The sequence below is a fragment of the Martes martes genome (assembly GCF_963455335.1).
Source record: "Martes martes genome assembly, chromosome: 17".
NCBI classification, from domain to species: Eukaryota; Metazoa; Chordata; class Mammalia; order Carnivora; family Mustelidae; genus Martes; species Martes martes.
In genome coordinates this window covers 43,481,963-43,505,965 of record NC_137905.1, presented here as the reverse complement: position 1 = coordinate 43,505,965, position 24,003 = coordinate 43,481,963, and the positions used below count along the sequence as shown (strand labels likewise).

Genomic DNA, 24,003 nt, shown 5'->3' with positions numbered 1-24,003 from the left:
AGCACTAGTCAGTTTCCCCAGCAAGAAATCCTAGATTTTGCTTGAGAAGTATAAGCCAGAACTGCTTTTGGAAGGCAAACACAGTAGGAAGTAGGGGACTGAGGGGGACATATCTCATCTTTCAGTATTAGAACTTTCACTTCATTCCCTTATTTTCTCTACATTGCTTCAACCCCTTACATTCAGTTCCCATCCCACACTCAGGCCTGCAGAAGTATTTAGAGCCTCCATTCCTAAGCCTTTCAAGGGTTCTGCCATGGTTTCCCCCCCCCCTTGCCCCACCCTCACTTAACCTTCAGGTTTCTCTAGTTAAATTAGGTAACAGCCATCTGTGTAATTTCTAGCTTCTAAAATTTTGTTGACATCTCTTATCTGCTGAAGTCTTCTATATTTTCTATGAGACTCAGCTTCCTTTCTTCCTTTACTTTCATTTTGGTTGGGTTCGGGAGAGAGAAGTAAATGCAAATATTCATTCTTACATTTTTTTACCTGAAGGCCCTGAATTTTTTAAATCAAGAAGTAGTTGCTCGAAAATGTCATTAGAATCATGACTGCAGGGGCGCCTGGGTGGCTCAGTGGGTTAAAGCCTCTGCCTTCGGCTCAGGTCATGATCCCAGGGTCCTGGGATCGAGCCCCACATCGGGCTCTCTGCTCAGCAGGGATCCTGCTTCCCCCTCTCTCTCTGCCTGCCTCTCTGCCTACCTTTGATCTCTGTCTGTCAAATAAATAAATAAAATCTTTAAAAAAAAAAAAAAAGAATCATGACTGCATTTTATTCCATCATATAAATGATTTACAATGCCTAAACCTGTCCCTGATTAAAGTTTTTCCATATTTTTTACAGTGCTTCATAAATTATATAATTCTTAAATCTTTGTGGTATTTATTATTATGTACTTGAGATAAACTTTCTATTAAGAATAAAATACCAGATATATACAATGGAATACTATGCAGCCATCAAAAGAAATGAAATCTTGCCATTTGCGACAACGTGGATGGAACTAGAGGGTATTATGCTTAGCGAAATTAGTCAATCAGAGAAAGACAACTATCATATGATCTCCCTGATATGAGGAAGTGGAGATGCAACGTGGGGGGGTTGGGGGGTAGGAAAAGAAAAAATGAAAGAAGATGGGATCAGGAGGGAGACAAACCATAAGAGACTCTTAATGTCACAAAACAAACTGAGGGTGGCCGGGAGTAGAGGGGTAGGGAGAGGGTGGTGGGGTTATGGACATTGGGGAGGGTATGTGATATGGTCAGTGCTGTGAAGTGTGTAAACCTGGCGATTCACAGACCTGTACCCCTGGGGCTAATAATACATTATATGTTTATTAAAAATTTAAAAAAAAAGGAATAAAATACCAGGATCCTAGGGAAAGCTTATATTGTCAGTAGATTCATTGGGCACCCTATACTTAGTCCTCCAGAAATTCCCATCCAACCCTGTATGGTAACATTAGTCTTGCATGTACATTTCACCATCTGTATTACCTGATGGTGGTTAGCATTTCTCAATGCTCTAAGGATCATTGTAGATAATATTATAGCCACCTGGTACTGAAGATTTCTATATGCCTTTGTCTGGAGCTATGAAATAAATCTGCTTTATTTCTCTTCCCTCAGCTTGGCATCCTCAGGACTCTGCCCTTTTGGAGGAAGAAGAGAATATGACCAGGTCTCTTGTACGTTTTAAGCATTTATTTGTTTCCTGCATTATTTTGCAATGCAGTTGCAGTGGGTTACCTTAACCTACCAGTAAATTGGAAAAACTAAATTGATGAAAATTAAGGTGAGGAGAAATAGAGTAGCAGAACCAGGTGAAATTTGGGATGTGGCTATGCAGAAACAGGTCCATACAAAGTTCTTATGTTGATTTCAATTTGAATGTCAAAGCAAACTGGAACACAAAGTTTATTCCATAATTCATACTGTTTATGAGACGAAAGCTAATACTTAAGGAAAGAGAAAACTTCTCAAAGACTTTAAAAAAAAGAATCATTATACCCAACATGGGGCTCAAACTTAACAGTCCCAAGGTCAAGAATTGCATGCTGTACCGACTGAGCCAGCCAGGTGCCTCTAGAAAGAGAAAGCTGCTCATTGACACCTAGGTCAAAAAGAAATGCTGAAATAATTCCACAATTCTTATCATTTTAAGCTCAATTTTTTTTTTAAGTCTATCCTGGCCAAAGATTAAAAACTAAAATTATCTGGAAGAGTAAATGGAACACATCTTTCAAATGAGCCTACATATATATTTTCTTTGGTTGAGATTTTAGTCCTTTTTCTACTTGAAATTAGGAAATTTTAAAAAATATCTTCTTTAGGGCACCTGGGTGGCTCAGTCGTTAAGTGTTTTTCTTCAACTCAGATCATGATCCCAGGGTCCTGGGATCAAGCCCCACATTGGGCTCCCTGCTCGGTGGGAAGCCTGCTTCTCCCTCTCCCACTCCCCCTGCTTGTATTCCCTCTCTTGCTGACTCTCTGTCTCTGTCAAATAAATAAATAAAATCTTTAAAAAAAAAAAGGCCTTCTTTAGCATTAGGATTTATATAGCTACCTTTTCCTAGGTACTGCCACTTTTATGTTGATATGTATCTTTTGTTGTATAGACACTTTAAATTTGGATAGTTATATTTAGCTTATGGTTCATATATGCATACAATAAGAATTCAGTCAACAATAACATATAGCATCAGTATTTAATAGTCCTTTTCATAGTTGCCAATGGTGGTCTTTTCTAAGACATCTTTCATGTTAAGTTATAGAAATAATCTATTTTCAAAAGTTTGTTTTTCATATTTAGTCTTTAATCCAGTTGGAATTTAATTTTGTAATGGATTTTAGGTAGGAATTTACTGATAATTCTATCACTAGAATTATTTCTACATGTAGACCCGTTGTTCCAACACTATTGTTAAATATTTCTTTTGTGATGCCACATTTATCATGTGCATGCTTAATTGTTTCTAGGCTCTTTATTCTGTTCCTTTAGTCTATTTGTCTACATCTATACCAGTACTGTATTCCGTGTGTGTATATGTGTGTGTGTACAATGTTTTAATTACTGTAACTTTAAAATAACCCTGTTGCTTAGGCAAGGATTTCCCCACTTCTACCACACACAAGTTGTTCCTAGTCTATCAGAAATTTCTTAGCTACTTTGGGACCCCTAAATTTCTATTTGAATTTTAGAATCAATGTATCTGGTTCTAAAGGAATAAAAATCCTATTCAGATTTTATAGACTAATTAGAGAATTTATAGACTAGAGAAGAATTGAGTGAAATTTTTTTCTTTCTGTCTGACTTGATGTTTCAAGTTAAAGGAATCTATTAATATAATTTATCATATTAAAGAAAAAAAGATAATCAGCTTCATAGAGCTGCTAATTTTTTTAAAAATCAGGACTTCGGGGGCACCTGGGTGGCTCAGTGGGTTAAAGCCTCTGCCTTCGGCTCAGGTCATGATCCCAGGGTCCTGGGATGGAGCCCCGAATCAGGCTCACTGCTCAGCAGGGAGCGTGCTTCCTCCTCTCTCTTTGCCTGCCTCTCTGCCTACTTGTGATCTCTCTCTGTCAAATAAATAAATAAAATCTTTAAAAAATCAATCAACCAATCAGGACTTCAGATTTTAAAAGAATCTGTTTAAAAGGAGTAAAAGGACACTTTAATACAATATTGTTAACAATTTTTCCACACATAATAAGCTAAGAGCCAACACCATGTTTACCAGGAAAAATGAGATGCATTCCCACCAAAGTCAGAACACAACCAGATTGCCAATACTACCATATTTATTTACTATAATTCTGTGTGCCTAGGCATACAACAAAGAGAGAAAAATGGGAGATAAAAATTGGGAAGATGCATGCAAAATTATGATGGCTAGATTATATAGTTATATATGTGGGCAGCTGAAGAGAAATAACGACTGAATCCAATATGGATTTTTTAAACAAAATTTATTTACACAAAATTAATTTACACAAAAACCAGTAGCATTCTCTATATAAACTACAACCAGCTGAAAAATAAAATGGAAGATGGTAAGAGTAGACATGAAACCATAAAGAAAAAAATTATCTGATGTATATGGGAGGAAAAAAACTTCTAAAATATTGATGTGGCCTGAAAGAGGATTTAAGTACATTTTTAAAACATCCTTTTTGGATGGGATCTATCATTATTAAATCAATATAACTTTTTTTTTAAAGATTTTATTTGACAGAGAGAGATCACAAGTAGCCAGAGAGGCAGGTGGAGAGAGAGGAGGAAGCAGACTCCCTGCCAATCAGAGAGCCCTATGTGGGACTCGATCCCAGGACCCTGAGATCATGACCTGAGCCGAAGGCAGAGGCTTAACCCACTGAACCACCCAGGTGCCCTGTAACTTCTTCTTGAGTTAATCTTCAGACTTACTGAATAAAGATTCTGAATATTTTGGGGCACCTCGGTGGCTCAGTTGGTTGTTTTGACTCAGGTCATGATCTCAGGGTCCTTAGATCAAGCCCAGCAACTCACTCAGTAGTGGAGAGTCTGCTTGAGAGTATCTCCCTTTCCTTTTCCCTCTGCCCCTCCTCCCACTCACGCTCTCTCTGTCTCTCTCTCAAATAAATAAATAAATCTTTAAAAAAGGATTCTAAATATTTTTCTTAGAGTAAGGCAAGTCTATTCAAGCTGAGTCTAGAATATATTTGAAATATAAGAATATAAAATATCCGGGGCATCTGGGTGGCTCAGTGGGTTAAAGCCTCTGCCTTTGGCTCAGGTCATGATCTCAGGGTCCTGGCATCGAGCCCCGCATTGGGCTCTCTGCTCAGCAGGGAGCCTGCTTCTCCCCCTCTCTCTGCATGCCTCTCTGCCTGCTTGTGAGCTCTGTCTTTCAAATAAATAAATAAAATCTTAAAAAAAAAAAAAAGAATATAAAATATCCAAGAAAAAAATGTGGCATATTCCAAATTTTTAAAGGCATATTTAATATTTGTATATCTTTAGGAAAAAATCCTTTTTTAGAAAAAGTTGCCAGTCGTCATATATACTGCAGAACTGACACGTAATTGCCTTTATGCCTTTACTATAAATGGTTATTAAAAAATAAAAGAGATTTGTCCTGTTAAGAGTCACAGGCTCTACCAACTGAGCCAGCCAGGTGCCCCTCCTTACTTTGTAAATGGATAATAGTGGCCACTGCATAACCTTTTCAGGTTATTTTAGTAGCTAATACACCTAAAGAAATCATTACGCTATCTAGAATATAATAACTACTCAATAGATGACTGTGATAGTAGTGGTGATGGTAGTAATTATCATAGATCATAGAGACAGTGCCTCAGAAACAATAATTGCAGGGGCGCCTAGGTGGCTCAGTCAGTTAAGGTCTGACTTTGACTGAAGTTATGATCCCAAGGATGGAGCCCATGTCAGGTTCCCTGCTCAGTGGGAAGTCTGCTTCTCTTTCTGCCCCTCCTCCAGCTCATATGCACACAAGCACTCTCTCCTTAATAAATAAATAAAATCTTTTTTTTTAAAGATTTTTATTTATTTGACAGAGAGATCACAAGTAGGCAGAGAGGCAGGCAAAGAGAGAGGGGAAAGCAGGCTCCCTGCTGAGCAGAGAGCCCGATGCAGGGCTTGATCCCAGGACCCTGAGATCATGACCTGAGCTGAAGGCAGAGGCTTAACCCACTGAGCCACCCAGGCGCCCCAATAAATAAATAAAATCTTAAAAAACTAAAAAAAGAAACACTAATTGCTATCAAGCCTTTGGTGATTTTCATTCGTATTTCCCATTTTGTCTATCTTATCGGTACTGTTTCTTGAATAAATTCTCCCAAATGTGGGATATATGGGTGCTTTTTTATCTTAGAACCTTTACAGATAAATATTTTTCCTTACTCCCTAACTTGAATATTGAAGTGGGGAGGATATATGTGATCCAGTAACGTTCTTTTCCAGAAATTTGTTAGTTTCTTGACTTTTGTTACATTGCTGTCATGGTTTTAATTCTCTTCCTCTGTAAATAAAGCAAATAAGAAACAAAAACCTGAGTCCCTTTCCTTTATGCCTAACTACCAATTCTGTCCTTGGACCTTTACCTACTATGTATGTTCTCTACAACTATTCCTATCCTTCAGCCATGGATTCAGCTCTCAATTTTAGATTTATGGCTAATTCTTATCTTTCTTTGTACCTCTAACTGCATAGTAGACATTTCCATCCAGAAGTTCTATAGAAATTTCAAATTTTGCATATTCAGATTTTCCTCTTTTTTTAAAGATTTTTTTTCTTTTATTCATGAGAGGCAGAGAGAGGTAGAGGCAGAGGGAGAAGCAGGCTCCCCTCTGAACAGGTAGCCCAATGCAGGACTCAATCCCAGGACCGTAGGATCATGACCTGAGCCAAAGGCAGATGCTCAACCAACTGAGCCACCACGGCACCCAGCATATTCAGATTTTCATACTGCTCCTCATTCTCCCTGCCTTATTTCTCTTCCATCCCCATTTTCTCCATGTCCCCTTTCTCACTCGGTTGCATTTTCATTTGGACAGGTTCTGAGACAGTTACCTGTGAGTCATGTCTAACTCTTTCAGTTCTGTTGCAGACCAGTACGAATCTGTGACCACTAACTTTAGTTTTCCTGCATAATAGATGATGAATGCTTAAGTTTGCTATATAATCAAATAATCAGCATCTTACAGGATACTTCTGTTATGGTTTGTTTTCCCTCACAGTGTAAAAGAAGATTAGGTAAATATGAAGACTTCATATATAGTTTGTAATGAACTCTGATCCCTGGGTTCATGATGTACATGAGTTCTTACATACTTTCACCACTGCATCGAAGTTTGATAACTTCATATTAATTAGGATTGGTTCTTACAGGAAACAGTGACATTTAAGGATGTTGCTGTGGACCTCACCCAGGAGGAATGGCAGCAAATGAAACCTGCTCAGAGGAACTTGTATCGGGATGTAATGCTAGAGAACTACAGCAACCTAGTCACAGTGGGTAAGGGTAGTTTTATAATTTTTCATGGAATTCCTTTCCATTTTCGAAGTGTATGAAGACTTTTAACTTGCCAGGTGAATTTACCCCTTCCTTGACTTCACATGATTGTGTGTACTCCTCTTCAGGGTAAAGCTTGATTACTTTGTCTCACTTTTGAAATTCCTTTGTCTTCATCCTTCATAGGCCCTCAAGCCCCTAAGACTCAGCCCAAGGTATGGATGGCGGTCCCCAGCATTAACATCCAAGTCTTTTGCTGTTTCCTGTAATAGGTTATCAAGTCACCAAACCAGATGTGATCTTCAAGTTGGAGCATGAAGAGGAACCGTGGGTGGTAGAGGAAGAAATGCTTGGAAGGCACTGTCCAGGTGAATAAGTAAAAAGGCAGCTCTGAATGAGAAAGCCACATGACAGTAGTTCATGTGGTTGATACCATTTCACATTTTCCAAGATTTTCTTAAAGACCCTAGTATTCTAGGGTGACAAATAGTATAAATGGATTGGATTCCTCTAACGTTTCCAGATATATTTCCAGATTCCACTTCCTGTACTGGAGTTAGCTTCCTTCTCCAGATTTTAAAGGATTGGTAGTCCCAACTGAATTCAGGATGCCAGCCTTCTCTAACTCATTTATGACCTTACTTTCAAGATTATTTTCCTTCACTACGATCTCTCTTTTTCCTTAGTGCTCATAGTTTTAGTTTTATTTCCTTATGCATTCAGTATTTCACAGATGTGTAGTATTTTATTTTCTTTTTTTTTAATATTTTATTTATTTATTTGACAGAGATCACAAGTAGGCAGAGAGGCAGGCAGAGAGAGAGGAGGAAGCAGGCTCCCCGAGGAGCTGAGAGCCCGATGTGGGACTCAATCCCAGAACCCTGGGATCATGACCTGAGCTGAAGGCAGAGGGTTTAACCCACTGAGCCACCCAGGCGCCCCTTTTATTTTTTTTTTTTTAAGATTTTATTTATTTATTTGAGAGAGAGCATGAGAGGGGAGAAAGTCAGAGGGAGAAGCAGACTCCCCATGGAGCTGGGAGCCCAATACGAGACTCGATCCCAGGACTCCTGGATCATGACCTCAGCTGAAGGCAGTTGCTTAACCAACTGAGCCACCCAGGGCCCAGAAGTGTAGTATTTTAAAAGTATATTTGTTTCACACTTAGATTTCATTCAGTTTCTTTCCATTTTGAAAAGCTACAGACATGTATTCTGTAACAGTACTCACAGTTTCCATTGTACTTCACAACCCTCACAATCCCATGTAGTTTTAAGTTTCTGGATTAGAAATTGGTGCCCTATTCCTACTTATTCCCACCTTCCATTACATTAATTTTTTTTGAATGTAAATATGCGCCCTTCAGGGCACCTGGGTGGCTCAGTTCGTTAAGTGTCCGGCTCTTAATTTTGGCTCTGGCCATAATCTCAGGGTCATGAGATCAAGCCCTGTGTTGTGCTTCAGGCTGGGTGTGGAGACTGCTTGAGATTCTTTCTCTCCCTCTCCCTCTGCTCGTCCCCCACTCGCTTGCTCACTCTCTCTAAAATATATATATAGATATATAAATGTATACACACACATACACTTGGTTAAAGAACATAAATAATCCAAAAGATACATTAAAAAGTAAGTTTCTGCCTTGTCCTTGACATCAAGTCCCTTTCTTTCCCAGTTGTATACACTTCCTTCTCAGAGTTGTGCTGGCTCTTTGTGATTATTATTTATTTTACCATATGAATTTTAAAGAGTTTTGTTTATTTATTTGACAGAGAGAGAGAGATCACAGGTAGGCAGAGAGGTAGGCAGAAAAGAAGGGAAAGCAGGCTCCCTGTTGAGCAGAGAGCCCGATGCGGGGCTCGATCCCAGGACTCTGAGGTCATGACCTGAGCTGAAGTCAGAGGCTTAACCCACTGAGCCACCCAGGTACCCCACCATATGAATTTTAGATACAACTCTCTATTTCCAGAGAAAAACCTATTGGACTTTTTATCGGGAATGTATTAGATACATAAGTTAACTTTTGGATTTTTTTTTTTTTTGGACAGAGATCACAAGTAGGCAGAGAGGCAGGCAGAGAGAGAGGGAGAAGCAGTCTCCCTGCTGAGCAGAGAGCCCGATGTGGGGCTCGATCCCAGGACCCTGGGATCATGACCTGGGCTGAAGGCAGAGGCTTTAACCCACTGAGCCACCCAGGCACCCCAACTTTTGGAAATTTGACATCTTTAGAATGTTGAGATTTTCTATCAAAGAACATGTTCTGTCTTCTTTCAAATCTACTTTGTATCCTTCAGAAATGCTTTCCAAGTTTTCCCTTTATAGCTTTTGTATATTTCTGAAGTTTATACCTAAGTATTAGATAAGAGAAAAAAAAATCAGTACTGTACTTTCTGTTTGTGCTTTCAGCACTGTGCTTTCTGTCATTGGAAAGAAATCCAAAAAGTCATCTTTATTTTAAGATAAAATTGTATCCCTGAAAAACACAAGAGAATCAACTGAAAAAGTATAACAAACAGTAAAAGAATCCAGTGAGATGGTAATACTAAGTTGACAAATAAAAATCAGCAGGTATCATATATACTTCAACAACCAAGTAGAAGATATAAAGGAAAGAAAACCACATTTATAGTTGTAACAATAAAGATAAAATACTATTTGGGCATGAACATATAACACTCTACAAAACAAAGTCCTGTCCTCATGGAACTTAAAAATTTAGTGGCAACTAAAGTCCCTCAGTTTTCGCGTGTAAGAAAATACATATTTTTTCTTACCCTTTATTATTTGACTTGTATAAAATTCTTAAGTATTTTGTATAAAATTCTTAAGTCATACTTTTTTTCTAGACTGTTTTCTTTGTAGACAGTTCTCTGAAGATTTTAGATAATCCTCTACTGTCTCCTGGCTTTGAATATTGCTTGGAGACTTCTGAAATCCGATTGGTTCCCCTCCTAGGTGACTTGATTTGTTTGCCTTGGATGCCCATAGGTTTCTTTTTCTTTAAAGCTTTAGGACGTTTGAGTCCTATTGATCAAATGATTATCAGTTTTTCATTTTGATTTGTATGTTCATGTTTTTTGGTTCTAGTTAGGGTTCATTATTGCATAGAGCTGATGCAGATTCCTTTTATAATTACCACTACTTATCCTTTTTTTTTTTTTTTTAAGATTTTATTTATTTATTTGACAGACAGAGATCACAAGTAGGCAGAAAGGCAGGCAGAGAGAGAGGGAGAAGCAGGCTCCCTGCAGAGCAGAGAGCCCAATGCGGGGCTCGATCCCAGAACCCTGGGAATCATGACCTGAGCCGAAGGCAGTGGCTTTAACCCACTGAGCCACCCAGGCGCCCCCCCACTACTTATCTTTAAATGAGGTTACTTCTTGCTGGACCAACTATTTATAGGAGAGTGTTGGAAATTGGCCAGAAAAATGCTCTGAGTGAATAGGAAGCCCTTGTCACTCATATCAACCTACTTTAGCATTAAGAGTTTTGTATTGAGTTGGTTTGCCCTTTATTTCTTCCGAATCAGACATTATCAGTTGCATGCTTCCTCCAGTGTGAAGTATCCCTTCTACTCTCCCATGCCAACAGACTGCTTATATAAGAATCATGGCTGTTTGCATCTTCTTATTTAGCCCTGTCTTCCCTACCATTTGACAGGGCCAGATGAAGGCTATCATGTTCCTGCCACCAATGTCAACACATCTAGATCCCACTGTTGCAAAAAATAACTAGTTCATTCTGCCCACAGAATATGCCTTCTATTTTGGGGGAACTCTGTTTACTCTGTTTTCTGTCTGAGATAAGAAAGAACAGCCACTATCTCTGAGTTTCTTTCCTACCTGGTCCAATCTATCCTCTGCTCTTAATTTTCTAGAACTGGCATTTAGCACCCTTTTAGTCCAAGATATATTTTCTTTTTGTTTTCTTCTTCACTTTTGCAGAGAGAGGAGAGGAGACAGTGTTGTTTAATTTGACCATATTGAAATGGGAAGTCCTCTATGCTATATTTGATCACATGGATCACCCTTCTTGGAAATAATTTTCTTTTTGCTCCTCTCTAAAAGATTCTGATATCTCCTCAGTTCCTGTTTATTGTTTATTTCCTGGTTCCTTTAGGAAATGTCTTTTATATTACTTCTTTTTTTGACCCTCACTGGACATTATCGAGAGCCATTATAAATTACATGTAGATCCTTTTCCCTTTATGTACCTTCATGACATGGGTGTGTTCATGTCTTTAAATCAGTATTTAACTACAGAAATGGCAACATTTAATGTCTCCAGTATTGTGAAATTCTTCACATCTTTGCCTTTAATTATGAGGGTTCTTACCTTTTCTGGTTCTGTTGTTTAACTTGGAGCCCAATTTCTAATAAATGGTCCCCAACATTGGGGCACCTGGGTGGCTCAGTGCGTTAAGCCTCTGCCTTCAGCTCAGGTCATGATCTCAGGGTCCTGGGATCGAGCCCCGCATCGGGCTCTCTGCTCAGCAGGGAGTCTGCTTCTGCCTTCTGTCTCTCTGCCTGCCTCTCTGCCTACTTGTGATCTCTGTCTGTCAAATAAATAAATAAAATCTTTTTTAAAAAAATGGACCCCAACACTTCTAGCCATTATAGATCTGCCTTCATCTTTTTTTTTTAAATTTTTTTTAAGATTTTATTTATTTATTTGACAGACAGAGATCATAAGTAGGCAGAGAGGCAGGCAGAGAGAGAGGGGGGAAGCAGGCTCCCCGCTGAGCGGAGAACCCGATGTGGGGCTCGATCCCAGGACCCGGAGATCACGACCTGAGCCGAAGGCAGAGGCTTTAACCCACTGAGCCACCCAGGTGCCCCGATCTGCCTTCATCTTTGATCTAATTTTCTAGTTTAGCTCTGTCTACCAGAGTGATTTGGATTCTTAAAATCTACTGTTTATATATGTTTTCATACTTGATTTCTGAGGCTTAATCCACCAAAGAAAGACTATCTTATTCTTCATGTAATGATTCAGAAATTGGTTGGTGTAGAGCTGTATTTGGAGAAATTTTTCTTATTGCTTTTGTTTTTTTTTTAATATTTATTTGGAGTGCCTGGGTGGCTCAGTTTGTTGAGTGTCCCACTCTTGATTTCAGGTCAGGTCATGGTCTCAAGGTCGTGAGATTGAGCCCTGCCTGGGGCTCACGCTCAGCGGGGAATCTACTTGGGATTCTGTCTCCCTCTGCCCTTCCTCCTGCTTGAGTGCTCACTCTCTCTCTCAGATAAATTAAATAAATCTTTAAAACAGTGGCTCCTGGGTGGCTCAGTCATTAAACATCTGCCTTCGACAAAGGTCATGATCCCAGGGTCCTGGGATCAAGCCAAACATTGGGCTCCCTACTCAATGGGAAGCCTGCTTCTCCCTCTCCCATTCCCCCTGCTTGTATTCCCTCTCTCGCTGTCTCTCTCTCTGTCAAATAAATAAATAAAATCTTAAATAATAAGTAAATCTTTAAAATATAAATAAATAAATAAAATATTTATTTGAAGACCTTCTGAGTAAATGTAGAGGATTTCAGGTCAGAGTAAAAAGACAGGGCAGAGCCACATAAGATATTGTTGAAAACTTAAATTGCATGTGAAGCATTTATTTAGCTAATGAGGGACTCAGACAGAAAATACCTTAAAAGTTTTAAGAGAAGGGTTATAGAAGGAGTAATCAGATTGAGGAAGTTTATGAAAAAAATTTTTAAGCAACCTTGACATTAAAGCTGTTTTCTTGTAAGATTTGTAGATTCTTTAGACTTACTTTTAAAAATGAGAAGAATGAGGGTGCCTGGGTGGCTCAGTTGGTTAAGTGTCCAACTCTTTTTTTTTTTTTTTAAGCTTTTATTTATTTGACAGAGAGAAATCACAAGTAGGCAGAGAGGCAGGCAGAGAGAGAAGGGGAAGCAGGTTCCCCACTGAGCAGGGAGCCCGACGCAGGGCTCGATCCCAGGACCCTGAGACCATGACCTGAACCGAAGGCATAGGCTTAACCCACTGAGCCACCCAGGTGCCCCAAGTGTCCAACTCTTGATTTCAGCTCAGTCATGATCTCAGGGTCATAAGATAGAGCGCCACATTGAGCTCCTTGTTGGGCCCATGCTGGGCGTAAAACCACAGGTTCTCTCCCTTTCCCTCACCCCGACTCGCACACACACACTCTCTCTCTAAAAGAAAATAAGAAAAATAAATAAATAAAAATGAGAAAACCTAACATTAAAATAAAAGCAAAACATAAAAGTCTGGAGAGTAAAATTAGCATGACATGTTCATTGGGTAAAATTTGAAGCATAGCCTGAATTGGAAAAGGTGAGACCTTAAGGAATTAGTGAAATGGAGGCTGGGTTATCTAGGGTAGAGAGCCAGAGAAGTCTGAACTTTGCCAACCTTCATGCCCTCTTTTGTATTTTTAAATTTTGTTGGTAATTTAGTTCAATTTTTTCCCTTTTTTATTTTTTAAAAATATTTTTCCCTTTTTTAATCACTGAATTATAGCTATAATTTTGCTTTATATGTGGTGACAGATTACAACAGTAGTTTATAGGCAGGGACTTGGAAGATAACTGAACGTAAGGATTAAAAAATATCTAATTATCTGAATTATAAGTTACCCACAGTTGAATCTAGAGAAACCATTATAGAGCTAATAATATAGAAACGAATATTATTTTGGGTAACAGTATGTCAGCCATGAAGAAAGCAAAACACAGCAGGATTTGCTGGTAAGGACAGTTTCAGCATCAAGAAATGAACATAGGATAAAATGATAGTACCTGCTATTAGCACAATGCAGTGAATCAGATATTGAACAAAGATGACTTGCCTTATGATCTTTTCATTGGATATTTACTTATATGCCTTGTTCTTTAAACACATACGAGAATGACTTGCAATTAGATTGAAAGTTGAAGCTATCGCCATCATTATTACCAGTTTGGGGCTGGATTTAGTTTGGATAGCCTAAGCTTCAAGTGTTTTTATACAGAAATAAAGGAATTAAAACTTTACAAAAATTGGGGCGCCTGGGTGGCTCAGTGGGTTAAAGCTTCTGCCTTCGGCTCAGGTCATGATCCCAGGGTCCTGGGATTGAGCACCGCATCGGGCTCTCTGCTCAGCAGGGAGCCTGTTTCCTCCTCTCTCTCTGCCTGCCTCTCTTTCTACTTGTGACCTCTGTCTGTCAAATAAATAAAAAAATAAAATCTTTAAAAAAAAAAAAAGACTTTACGAAAATTGGTATACTTGTCATCTGCAGATTAGACAAGTGCTAAATTTCCTAGGATTATATGGCAGTTAATCTAGGCAAAAGTAATGAGAACTTGGGTTATAATTTGCTTCTATAACCTTATGTTACTGTTATTATTTTCCTTTTATGTTATTTCTTTCCTTTTTAATACATATTTTTAATTTTTCTCAAAGTAATACATGTACTTCTTAAAAAACATAGAAATACAAGGCTTATGACAGTCCCTTCATCCGACCTCATGTTTAACCTCATTTAGGCAATTTTTTTAAAAATAAGTGTGTTGGGATAATGCTGTGATGTTTGTTTGGTTTTTTTTAAGATTTTATTTATTTGACAGAGAGAGAGAGATCACAAGTAGGCAGACAGGCAGGCAGAGGGCGGGGAGGGAAGCAGGCTCCCCGTCGATCAGAGAACCCATTGCGGGGCTCGATCCCAAGACCCCGAGATCATGACCTGAGCCGAAGGCAGAGGCTTAACTCAACTGAGCCACCCAGGTGCCCCCATTTAGGCCATTATTTTCATTTTAACTTACTTAGCTATTTCTTTTAGTATTGATCTTTTTTTCTAAATGAGTACTTTAAAAATTTTATTATAGTCATTTTCAAACATTCAAAAATAGAATATAAGGAATCCTCATGGTATTCATTACTTCGCTTCAGCAGTGATCAACATTTTGCCACTGGTTTATTTGTCTTCCCCAGTTTTGTTTTGGTTTTGTTTGCTGAACTACTTTACATTTCACCTTTAAATACCATTGTATGTCTGGATTAAAAAAAAAAAAAAAAGCAGAAGAAAACAGCATCTGGATTAAAAAAAATAATAATAAAATAAATAAATACCATTGTATGTATCTCTAACAGGTGAAATTATTTCAATATTTACAATACTATTATCACACCTAATAACATTAATAATAGTTTCTTATATCATCTGCTATTTAGTCTCTGTTCCTTTTTCCTCAGTTGTCTCAAGAATTTATTTTTATAGTTGGATTATTTGATTCAGGATCTAAATAAAGATTAGCACATTGCATTTGGTTGACACATCTCTTAGGTCTGTTTTAATTCATAAGAGTTTCTCCTCCCCCTTCCTCCCAACCCATTTTTCCCCACATAGTTTATTTGTGTAGAATCCAGGTCATTTGTCTTTTAGAACATGGGTCAGCAATTTTTCTCTTTAGAAGGCCAGATAATAAATAGGCTTGAGGGCCAGATAAGGTGTCAGTCTCATATTCTCTTTCTCAACAACCCTTTAAGAATGTAAAAAACATGGGGCACCTGGATCGAGACCCCGCTGGGGCTCCACACTAAGCATGGAGTCTGCTTGATATTCTCTCCCTCCTCTCCCTTTGTCCCTCCCCTTGCTCTCACTCTCTTTCTCTCTCAAAGTAAATAAATAAAATATTTTAAAAATTGATGAATAGATGGGGCGCCTGGGTGGCTCAGTGGGTTAAAGCCTCTGCCTTCAGCTCAGGTCATGATCTCAGGGTCCTGGGATCGAGCTCCACATCGGGCTCTCTGCTCAGTGGGGAGCCTGCTTCCTCCTCTCTCTCTGCCTGCCTCTCTGCCTGGTTGTTATCTCTGTCAAATAAATAAATAAAATCTTGGGACGCCTGGGTGGCTCAGTTGGTTAAGCGGCTGCCTTCGGCTCAGGTCATGATCTCAGCGTCCTGGGATCAAGTCCCACATCGGGCTCCTTGCTCCGCGGGGAGCCTGCTTCTCCCTCTGCCTCTGCCTGCCACTCTGTCTGCCTGTGCTCGCTCGCTCTCTCTCTCTAACAAATAAATAAATTAAAAAAAAAAAAAAAAGAAGAAGAAGAAAATAAATAAAAATCTTTTTAAAAATTGATGAATAGATTCATGTGTTATGAATCAGAATCCATCTATTTTAAAGGTTCTTGTTATCATTTAAGGCTTTTCGCAAACATTGATAATCTTTGGCTAGATCCATTATTTTATTAGAGGTTCCTTCTGCTTTTATTAGCTGAAATTCTCCCATAAAAAAGAACTCAACGGGTGCCTGGCTGGCTCCATCAGTGGAGTGTGCAACTCTTGATTTGGGGATTGTGAGTTCAAGTCCCACACTGGATGTAGAGGTTACATAAAAAAACAAACAAAAAAACCTTAAAAAAAAAAAAAAGACCTTTGTCAGTAAGTGTTTGATTACTCTGAAATATAGTTTTTACAGGGCAGGAAAGAAAAATACTTGACTCCTTTTCTTCAAAAACTTTTTTTTTTTTAACATTTTTTTTTCAAGTAGTCTCCATTCCCAGCATGGAGCCCAACATGAGGCTTGAACTCACAACCCTGAGATCAAAACCTGAGCTGAGACCAAGAGTCGGACACTTAACTGACTGAGCCACCCAGGCACCCCCCTTCAAAACCTTTGAGAATGATTGGTGTCCTAGCATTCTCCAGTTTGCCAAGTTAAATCATTATAAATGTATATGAGCATCAAAATAAATATTATTCAGCACATATAAATGATATATATGGAAAAATTTTAAAATATGCTTATGTATTTATAAAATATATAAATTATGTTTTAGATATATTTTATATGTGCTATTTATTAATAAGTCTATATTATTAACAATATAGTATTTATTTTAATGTTCAAATTGTCGTATCATTAGCCAGAGGATTCTTTAGCTAATATTATAAATTTCCTGCTCCAGATATACAATAGCTATTTCTCTAGAAACTCCTGCTTCCTTTAGTGGGAAATGATTTGGAGACCACAATCTGGACACAATAGTTACTCATTAGTACTAGGTTGTCATACTTATAGAGCTTGTAAGTGGACAAAGCTAGGAAAATACACTTTTTAAAAAGAAAAAAATGTAGTTATATTGATACATCCAATTCAAATTAAAGAGTGTAAAGAGTGTAGGCGTTGGTTACTTACCTTTTTTGTTTTGTTTTTATATCGTTTATTCTGAAAATCCTGGCCCCTTACTGCATTAAAATATTTATTTGCTTAGTACATATATATTTCTCAACCTTGGCATTGCTGACATTTTGTTTCAGATAATTCTTTGCTGTAGGGCACTGTCCTGTGCACTGTAGGATCTTTATATAAGGTGTAGAATGTTTAGCAGCCTCTGTGGCTTCTACTTTATTTGGTGCTGGGAGCACCAATCCCCTTTCTCCCCACTTCATCGAGTTGTAACAGCCAAAAATGTCTCCAGATCTTTCAGACATTACCAAATATCCCTTGTGGGCCCAAACTGAAATATCCCTTGTGGGCCCAAACTGATATCTCTCTCTCTCTCTCTAAATATATATATATGTGTGTATGTGTGTGTGTATATGTATGTATGTATGTATGTGTGTGTGTGTGTGTGTGTGTATATATATACACATATTCAGTTAGTTAGTTAGCTAGTTAGTTCCAAATTAGCAATAATACCAATTTTACTAATAATGAAAAAGACTACTGGAGTGCCTGAGTGGCACAGTCAGTTAAGAAGCCCACTCTTGGTTTCAGCTCAGCTGGTGATCTCAGGGTTGTTAGATAGAGCCCCGTGTGGGCTCTGTTCTCAGTGTAGAGTCTGCTTGAGATTCTCTCTTCCACTCCCTTTGCCCCTCCCCTGCGCACATGAGCACTCCCCTCTCTCTCTAAAATAAAGAGAATGGGGGAAAAGACTACTGGATGTAGTTTAAGGTTTCTTTGGTTGTATTTTTTTCTCCTTTAGGATATAATCAAATTACTGTGTTTGAAGTCACTTGAATGATTATGGTCCTACCTTCATATGTAGATTTACCCATTTCTATTTGTTTTCAATTTTTAAGAGTTATTTTGGTTTTTTTTCCTCCTTTTTTGATTTAACTTTTTTGTTATGTAAAACACTTAAATGATTCCAGTGCCAAAACTATAAAACAAGTCAGAGATGTCATGCTTCCACTCAGGATATATAAGTGGAAAAAATCAATGTGTAGAGCAGCATTTAGGATATGCTACCTTTTTTATAATGAGTGGGAGAGGCATAATTGTAAGGATATATATATATGCATATATATACACACATACACATTTATATTTAATATATGTATTTTAAAAGAATATGAGACTAACCACAAAATTAATAAAAATGCTTACCTGTCAGGCAGTGGAAGAGGAATCATTGTTTCAGGGATAGGATGGAAGCTATTATTCTCTGAATATGCTGCTGATTGGTAATTCCTAATTATCATCAACTTGATATTAATGAAAGATGAGGTTTAGTACTCTTACACCACCACCACCACTTCCCCTTTCCTTTTTCTCTGGATATGGATATATCACAGTTTTTGGCCAAATTGGCTTTCACTGTTTACTTTGTTCTTTTGGTTGATATACTGTTATACTGAGCCAAGAAATGACTATTAATTACATATCCTTATATAGATTTTTGTCATTCCTGGAGTTACTACTTGCCTAATTTTTCTGTTTGCTTTGTTTTCTATATGTATTTAATTTTAATGAGACTCAAGTCTTTGTTTAAATAGGGAATTCATCAGTGTTACTAGTTTTCCTCATTTTGATAAATGAAAGGATAAAAAAGAAATTCTAAAAATCTAACAAATTTTTGATGCTTTTTTAGTAGAACCTAGGAGTTTTTTGTGGAGCTGCAAATGCCAGTTCTAGAATTCCAGTTTTGTGGGTCTTTTGTTTTTAATCTTCTCATCTCTATCTGGAGGTAAATGCCAGCATTCATGAAGGGCAAGCAACATAAAGCATACCATTCAATATGACAAGTTTACGTAATTCCTAGTGCTTTTTTTAAAAGATGTTATTTATTTATTTGACAGAGAGAGAGAGATCACAAGTAGGCAGAGCAGCAGGCAGAGAGAGGGGGAAGCAGGCTTCCTGCTGAGCAGGGATCCTGATGTGGGGCTCCATCCCAGGACTCTGAGATCATGACCTAGACCGAAGGCAGAGGCTTAACCCACTAAGCCACCCAGGTGCCCCCGTAATTCCTAGTTTTTTAGTATGAGCCTCCCTTTACATCTGCTTCACTTGTTCCTAAATTTAGAGCCTGTATAGTTCATTTTCTCTAAAGAGGTAAGCCTTCCTTTTCCTGCTCAGATGGTGGATACATGGCCACTTCCTGTGTGGGTTGTGTGTGGAGGGTGGGGAGGTAATGGTGACGATACAGTTACAAAGAGCTTATTAGCAGCCAATTTAAGAAGGAAGGGATTTACATGAAGATATTAAATGTCTTAGAGAACCTTTGAGAGGACTGATTAAGCTTTTAGGAATGAGTTACAGCATTATATCGGAGAGTAAGCTGCTAAGTGAGTTCCTTTCCCCCATGATCAAGAAATTGCTTCTGATGGGGCACGTGGCTGGCTCAGTTGATGGAGCATGCAACTTTTGATCTCCGGGTTCAAGCTCCACATTGGGAGTAGAGCTTACTTTAAAAAAAAGGAAAAAAAAGGGGGGGGTGCCTGGGTGGCTCAGTGGGTTAAAGCCTCTGCCTTCGGCTCAGGTCATGATCCCAGGGTCCTGGGATCAAGCCCCGCATCGGGCTCTCTGCTCAGCTGGGAGCCTGCTTCCTCCTCTCTCCCTGCCTGCCTCTCTGCCTACTTCTGCCTGCCTCTCTGCCTACTTCTGATCTCTGTCTGTCAAATAAATAAGTAAAATCTCAAAAAAAAAAAAAAAAAAAAGAAAGAAAGAAAAAAAAGAGAGGGCGCCTGGGTGGCTCAGTCTGTTATGCATCTGTTTTAGGCTCAGGTCATGATCCCAGGGTCCTGGAATCAAGCCCCACATCAGGCTCCCTGCTCAGTGGGGAGTCTGCTTCTCTCTCTACCTGCCCTCCCCCCCCAACCTGCTCATGTTCTCTTTCCCTCAAATAAATAAATAAAATCTTTAAAAAGAAAAAAAAATGTTTTCTGATTGAACCAGGGAAATGCTTCTATAACCATGAGCTTTAGAACCCTACCACTTCTGCTATAATATTTAGGTAAAATGCCTATTTTATTTCTACTTTTAATTCATTTCTGAATTTAAAAATTGTATGATTAATCTAAATCACATCCAGAACCCTACATGCAAGTGTGTCTAGGAAATACAGTTATAACTCACCCTTTGCAGGTTGGAAAAACATAGAATGAGGTTGGAAAGATGTTACTTAGGCAAATCTGAAATACTTGCCTCGAAAGTGTAAGTGTTCCCTATTCAGACCTTAAATTATTCCTCTTCAGGCATCTTCCCTGTACCTTTTGAGTACCTGAATCCTCTAATTTGTTAGCTTTTCCTTTGTTTTGTGGCTAAATCACTTTGTTGCTTGAGATTTTCATTTTTATGTACTTTAACTTCTTAGCTCTTCCATTACTTAATAGTTCCTTTTATGCCTTTCATCTCTGTTCTTTTGTTGAAATCTCTTGTTCCCCCTTCTTTACACTCCTATTTCCTTTGTTCTTGCAGGTTTGACCTTTTATTTTTTTACTGTCATTTTAATGGAATTTAAGGGAAGAGGAGAAATAAACATATACATTCAATCTACTGTGTTTAACCACAAGTCTTAATTTTATCCTCTGATCATTTTGACTCCCTATCCATTTATATGGTCACCCTTTCATCTTAATTATTCTGTCCATGTTATTGATTTCTGCATTGTATAAGCATACTTTTAAAAGCAGTCAAAGCTATTTAGGCCTATCAATGTCAGTTTTCTCTCCAAAATATTTTCTATAGCAGTTAACCTCTTAAAACTTAGAAAATAAGGTAAATTGCACTTTGGATTTCTTTCATATTGGGAAACTAGAATCAGCATAAAAGATCAACTCCATAAGAGCAAATTTCTGAAACGTTATTAATAGTGTAGTAGCAGAAAAATTCAAAAGTAATAATTTTTGGTCCTCCATTTTAGAAGTTTGGGAAGTTGATGAACAGAGCAAGAAGCAACAGGAAACACTTGTGAGGAAAGTCACATCCATCTCCAAGAAAACTCTGATTAAGGAAAATGTCATTGAATGTAAAAGAGTTACAAAAATATTTCCTTTGAGCTCAGATATTCTTACTTCAAGACAAAACTTCTTTGACTGTGACTCACTTGATAAGGGTTTGGAACATAATTTAGATTTACTTAGTTATGAGAAGAATTGTGTAAGAGAGAAAAACTATGACTGTAATAAGTATGGGAAGCCTTTTTACCACTGTTCATCCCATGTTCTAACCCCCTTTAAGTGTAATCAGTGTGGACAAGACTTCAGTCATAAATTTGACCTCATCAGACATGAAAGAATTCATGCTGGAGAGAAACCCTATGAATGTAAAGAATGTGGAAAAGCCTTCAGCAGGAAGGAAAATCTTATTACACATCAAAAAATTCATACTGGGGAAAAACCGTATAAGTGTAATGAATGTGGAAAAGCTTTCATTCAGATGTCAAACCTTATTAGACACCAGAGAATTCATACGGGGGAGAAACCTTATGCATGTAAGGACTGTTGGAAAGCCTTCAGTCAAAAATCAAATCTTATTGAACATGAGAGAATTCATACTGGAGAAAAACCCTATGAATGTAAAGAATGTGGAAAATCCTTCAGCCAGAAGCAAAACCTTATTGAGCATGAGAAAATTCATACTGGGGAGAAACCTTATGCATGTAATGAATGTGGTAGAGCCTTTTCTCGAATGTCATCTGTTACTCTACACATGAGAAGTCACACAGGGGAGAAACCCTATAAATGTAATAAATGTGGAAAAGCCTTCTCTCAATGCTCAGTATTTATTATACATATGAGAAGTCATACAGGTGAGAAACCCTATGTGTGTAGTGAATGTGGGAAAGCGTTCTCTCAAAGTTCATCCCTTACTGTACATATGAGAAATCATACAGCTGAGAAACCCTATGAATGTAACGAGTGTGGAAAAGCCTTCAGCAGGAAAGAAAATCTCATTACACATCAGAAAATTCATACTGGAGAGAAACCATATGAATGTAATGAATGTGGGAAAGCTTTTATTCAGATGTCAAACCTCATTAGACACCAGAGAATTCATACTGGTGAGAAACCTTATGCATGTACAGTATGTGGGAAAGCCTTTAGTCAGAAATCAAATCTCACCGAACATGAGAAAATTCATACTGGAGAAAAACCCTATAATTGTAATCAATGTGGAAAAGCTTTCAGTCAGAGACAAAATCTCCTTGAGCATGAAAAAATTCATACTGGAGAGAAACCATTTAAATGTAATGAATGTGGTAAAGCCTTTTCTCGAATCTCATCTCTTACTCTTCATGTGAGAAGTCATACAGGGGAGAAACCGTACGAATGTAATAAATGTGGAAAAGCCTTCTCTCAATGCTCATTACTTATTATACATATGAGAAGTCATACTGGTGAGAAACCTTTTGAATGTAATGAATGTGGGAAAGCGTTCTCTCAAAGAGCATCCCTTTCTATACATAAGAGAGGGCATACAGGTGAGAAACGCCGAGTGTACTAAATGAGGGAAAGGCCTTTTCTTAAATTCAACCCATGCTTTGCTTTTGAAACATACTGGCATAAACTCAAAAAAATGAACAAGATCTTTATGGAAAAATTGTAAAGCTTCATTGAAGGGCATAAGACTTGAATAAATCGAGAGAAATACCATATATACGGATGGAAAAACCCAATATCATAAAAATATCAGTTCTCCCAGAATTAATTTATAGACCTTATATAGTTCCAAACATCTAACATGAATTTTCTAGGATCTTTGCAAAATAATTCTAAAATTCATGTGAAATGGAAGTCCCTGGATTGCCAAGACAATTTTGAAAAGGAGACAGGACACATCTTCTACTATATACTACACAAAAGTTGTGGTTGTTAAATAGTGTCTTGTATTAGAGCATAAATAGGTAAATAAACAGATTTTACAAAATAGAATGCCTAGAAATAAATCAGTGAATATACATGAATTTGGTGTATTAGCAGACATGATATCATGAATCGGTAGAGAAATGAAACAGCCAATAAAATTTGTTGAAGTATTTGGTTCTCCATATTAGGGAGAAAATAACTACATGCAACCTTACAATATATAAAGAAACAGAATTCGAAAGGATTTAAACACTGGAATGTGAAAAGCCAAACTGGAGTTCTTGGAAGGAAATACAGGATGTTGTCTATGACTTTGAGGCAGGGAAACATTTTTTAAAAGATGAAAGGACTCTGCAGTTCCATTTCTGTATGTTCATTCTAAAGAAAAAACACCCATAAGAAATATATATATATAAATTGAAAACAAGCTAAATACTGATGGGTAATGGATAAATAAAGTGTGATACAGTCAAGTAATGGAATAGTATACAGCCGTTAAAAGTAATAGACTAGATCTGTATTTTGTAACATGGATAGTTATGTAAAACAGTGTAGAGTGAAAAAAAAAATAATAAAGATATCCAAATGAAACATTGTATAATGACATTCATGTAAACTGGAGTTAAATCATGAACAGTTTTTAGTATTGAAATATGTTTTTAGTATTGAAATATGTATATATTTAAAATAGACTAGAAGGGTACATACCAAATTATTGTTAGTATTGTCTCTGGCAAGAGATTAGGTTTGAAAGTGTTGCTCAAAAGGGGCTTTAGCTTTATTTGTAATTTTTATGCCTTAAAAAAGAAGATTGATAGCATATAAAATCTTAATGATAAGCAGTGGCAATATGGATGTCTTGTCTTAATGGAGTTTTTTATAGTTATTTCTTAGAATTTATGGGCTAGGAGAAGTCTGTGCCCATAGAAAAAAATATTATGATGG

The 24,003-nt window shown here is 37.6% G+C and overlaps 1 protein-coding gene across 1 annotated transcript in view; it reads left to right on the top strand.

The window, feature by feature from the left end:
* Positions 1 to 23,611, top strand: part of ZNF568 (zinc finger protein 568) — a 28,527-nt gene extending 4,916 nt beyond the window's left edge. Inside the window, exons 4-7 of the mRNA XM_080828042.1 lie at positions 1,630 to 1,688; positions 6,890 to 7,016; positions 7,286 to 7,381; positions 21,114 to 23,611. Of these exons, the coding sequence (XP_080684168.1) occupies positions 1,630 to 1,688; positions 6,890 to 7,016; positions 7,286 to 7,381; positions 21,114 to 22,696 (1,865 nt within the window). The 3' untranslated portion in view covers positions 22,697 to 23,611. The remainder of the gene's footprint in view (positions 1 to 1,629; positions 1,689 to 6,889; positions 7,017 to 7,285; positions 7,382 to 21,113) is intronic.
* Positions 23,612 to 24,003: the final 392 nt, after the last annotated feature.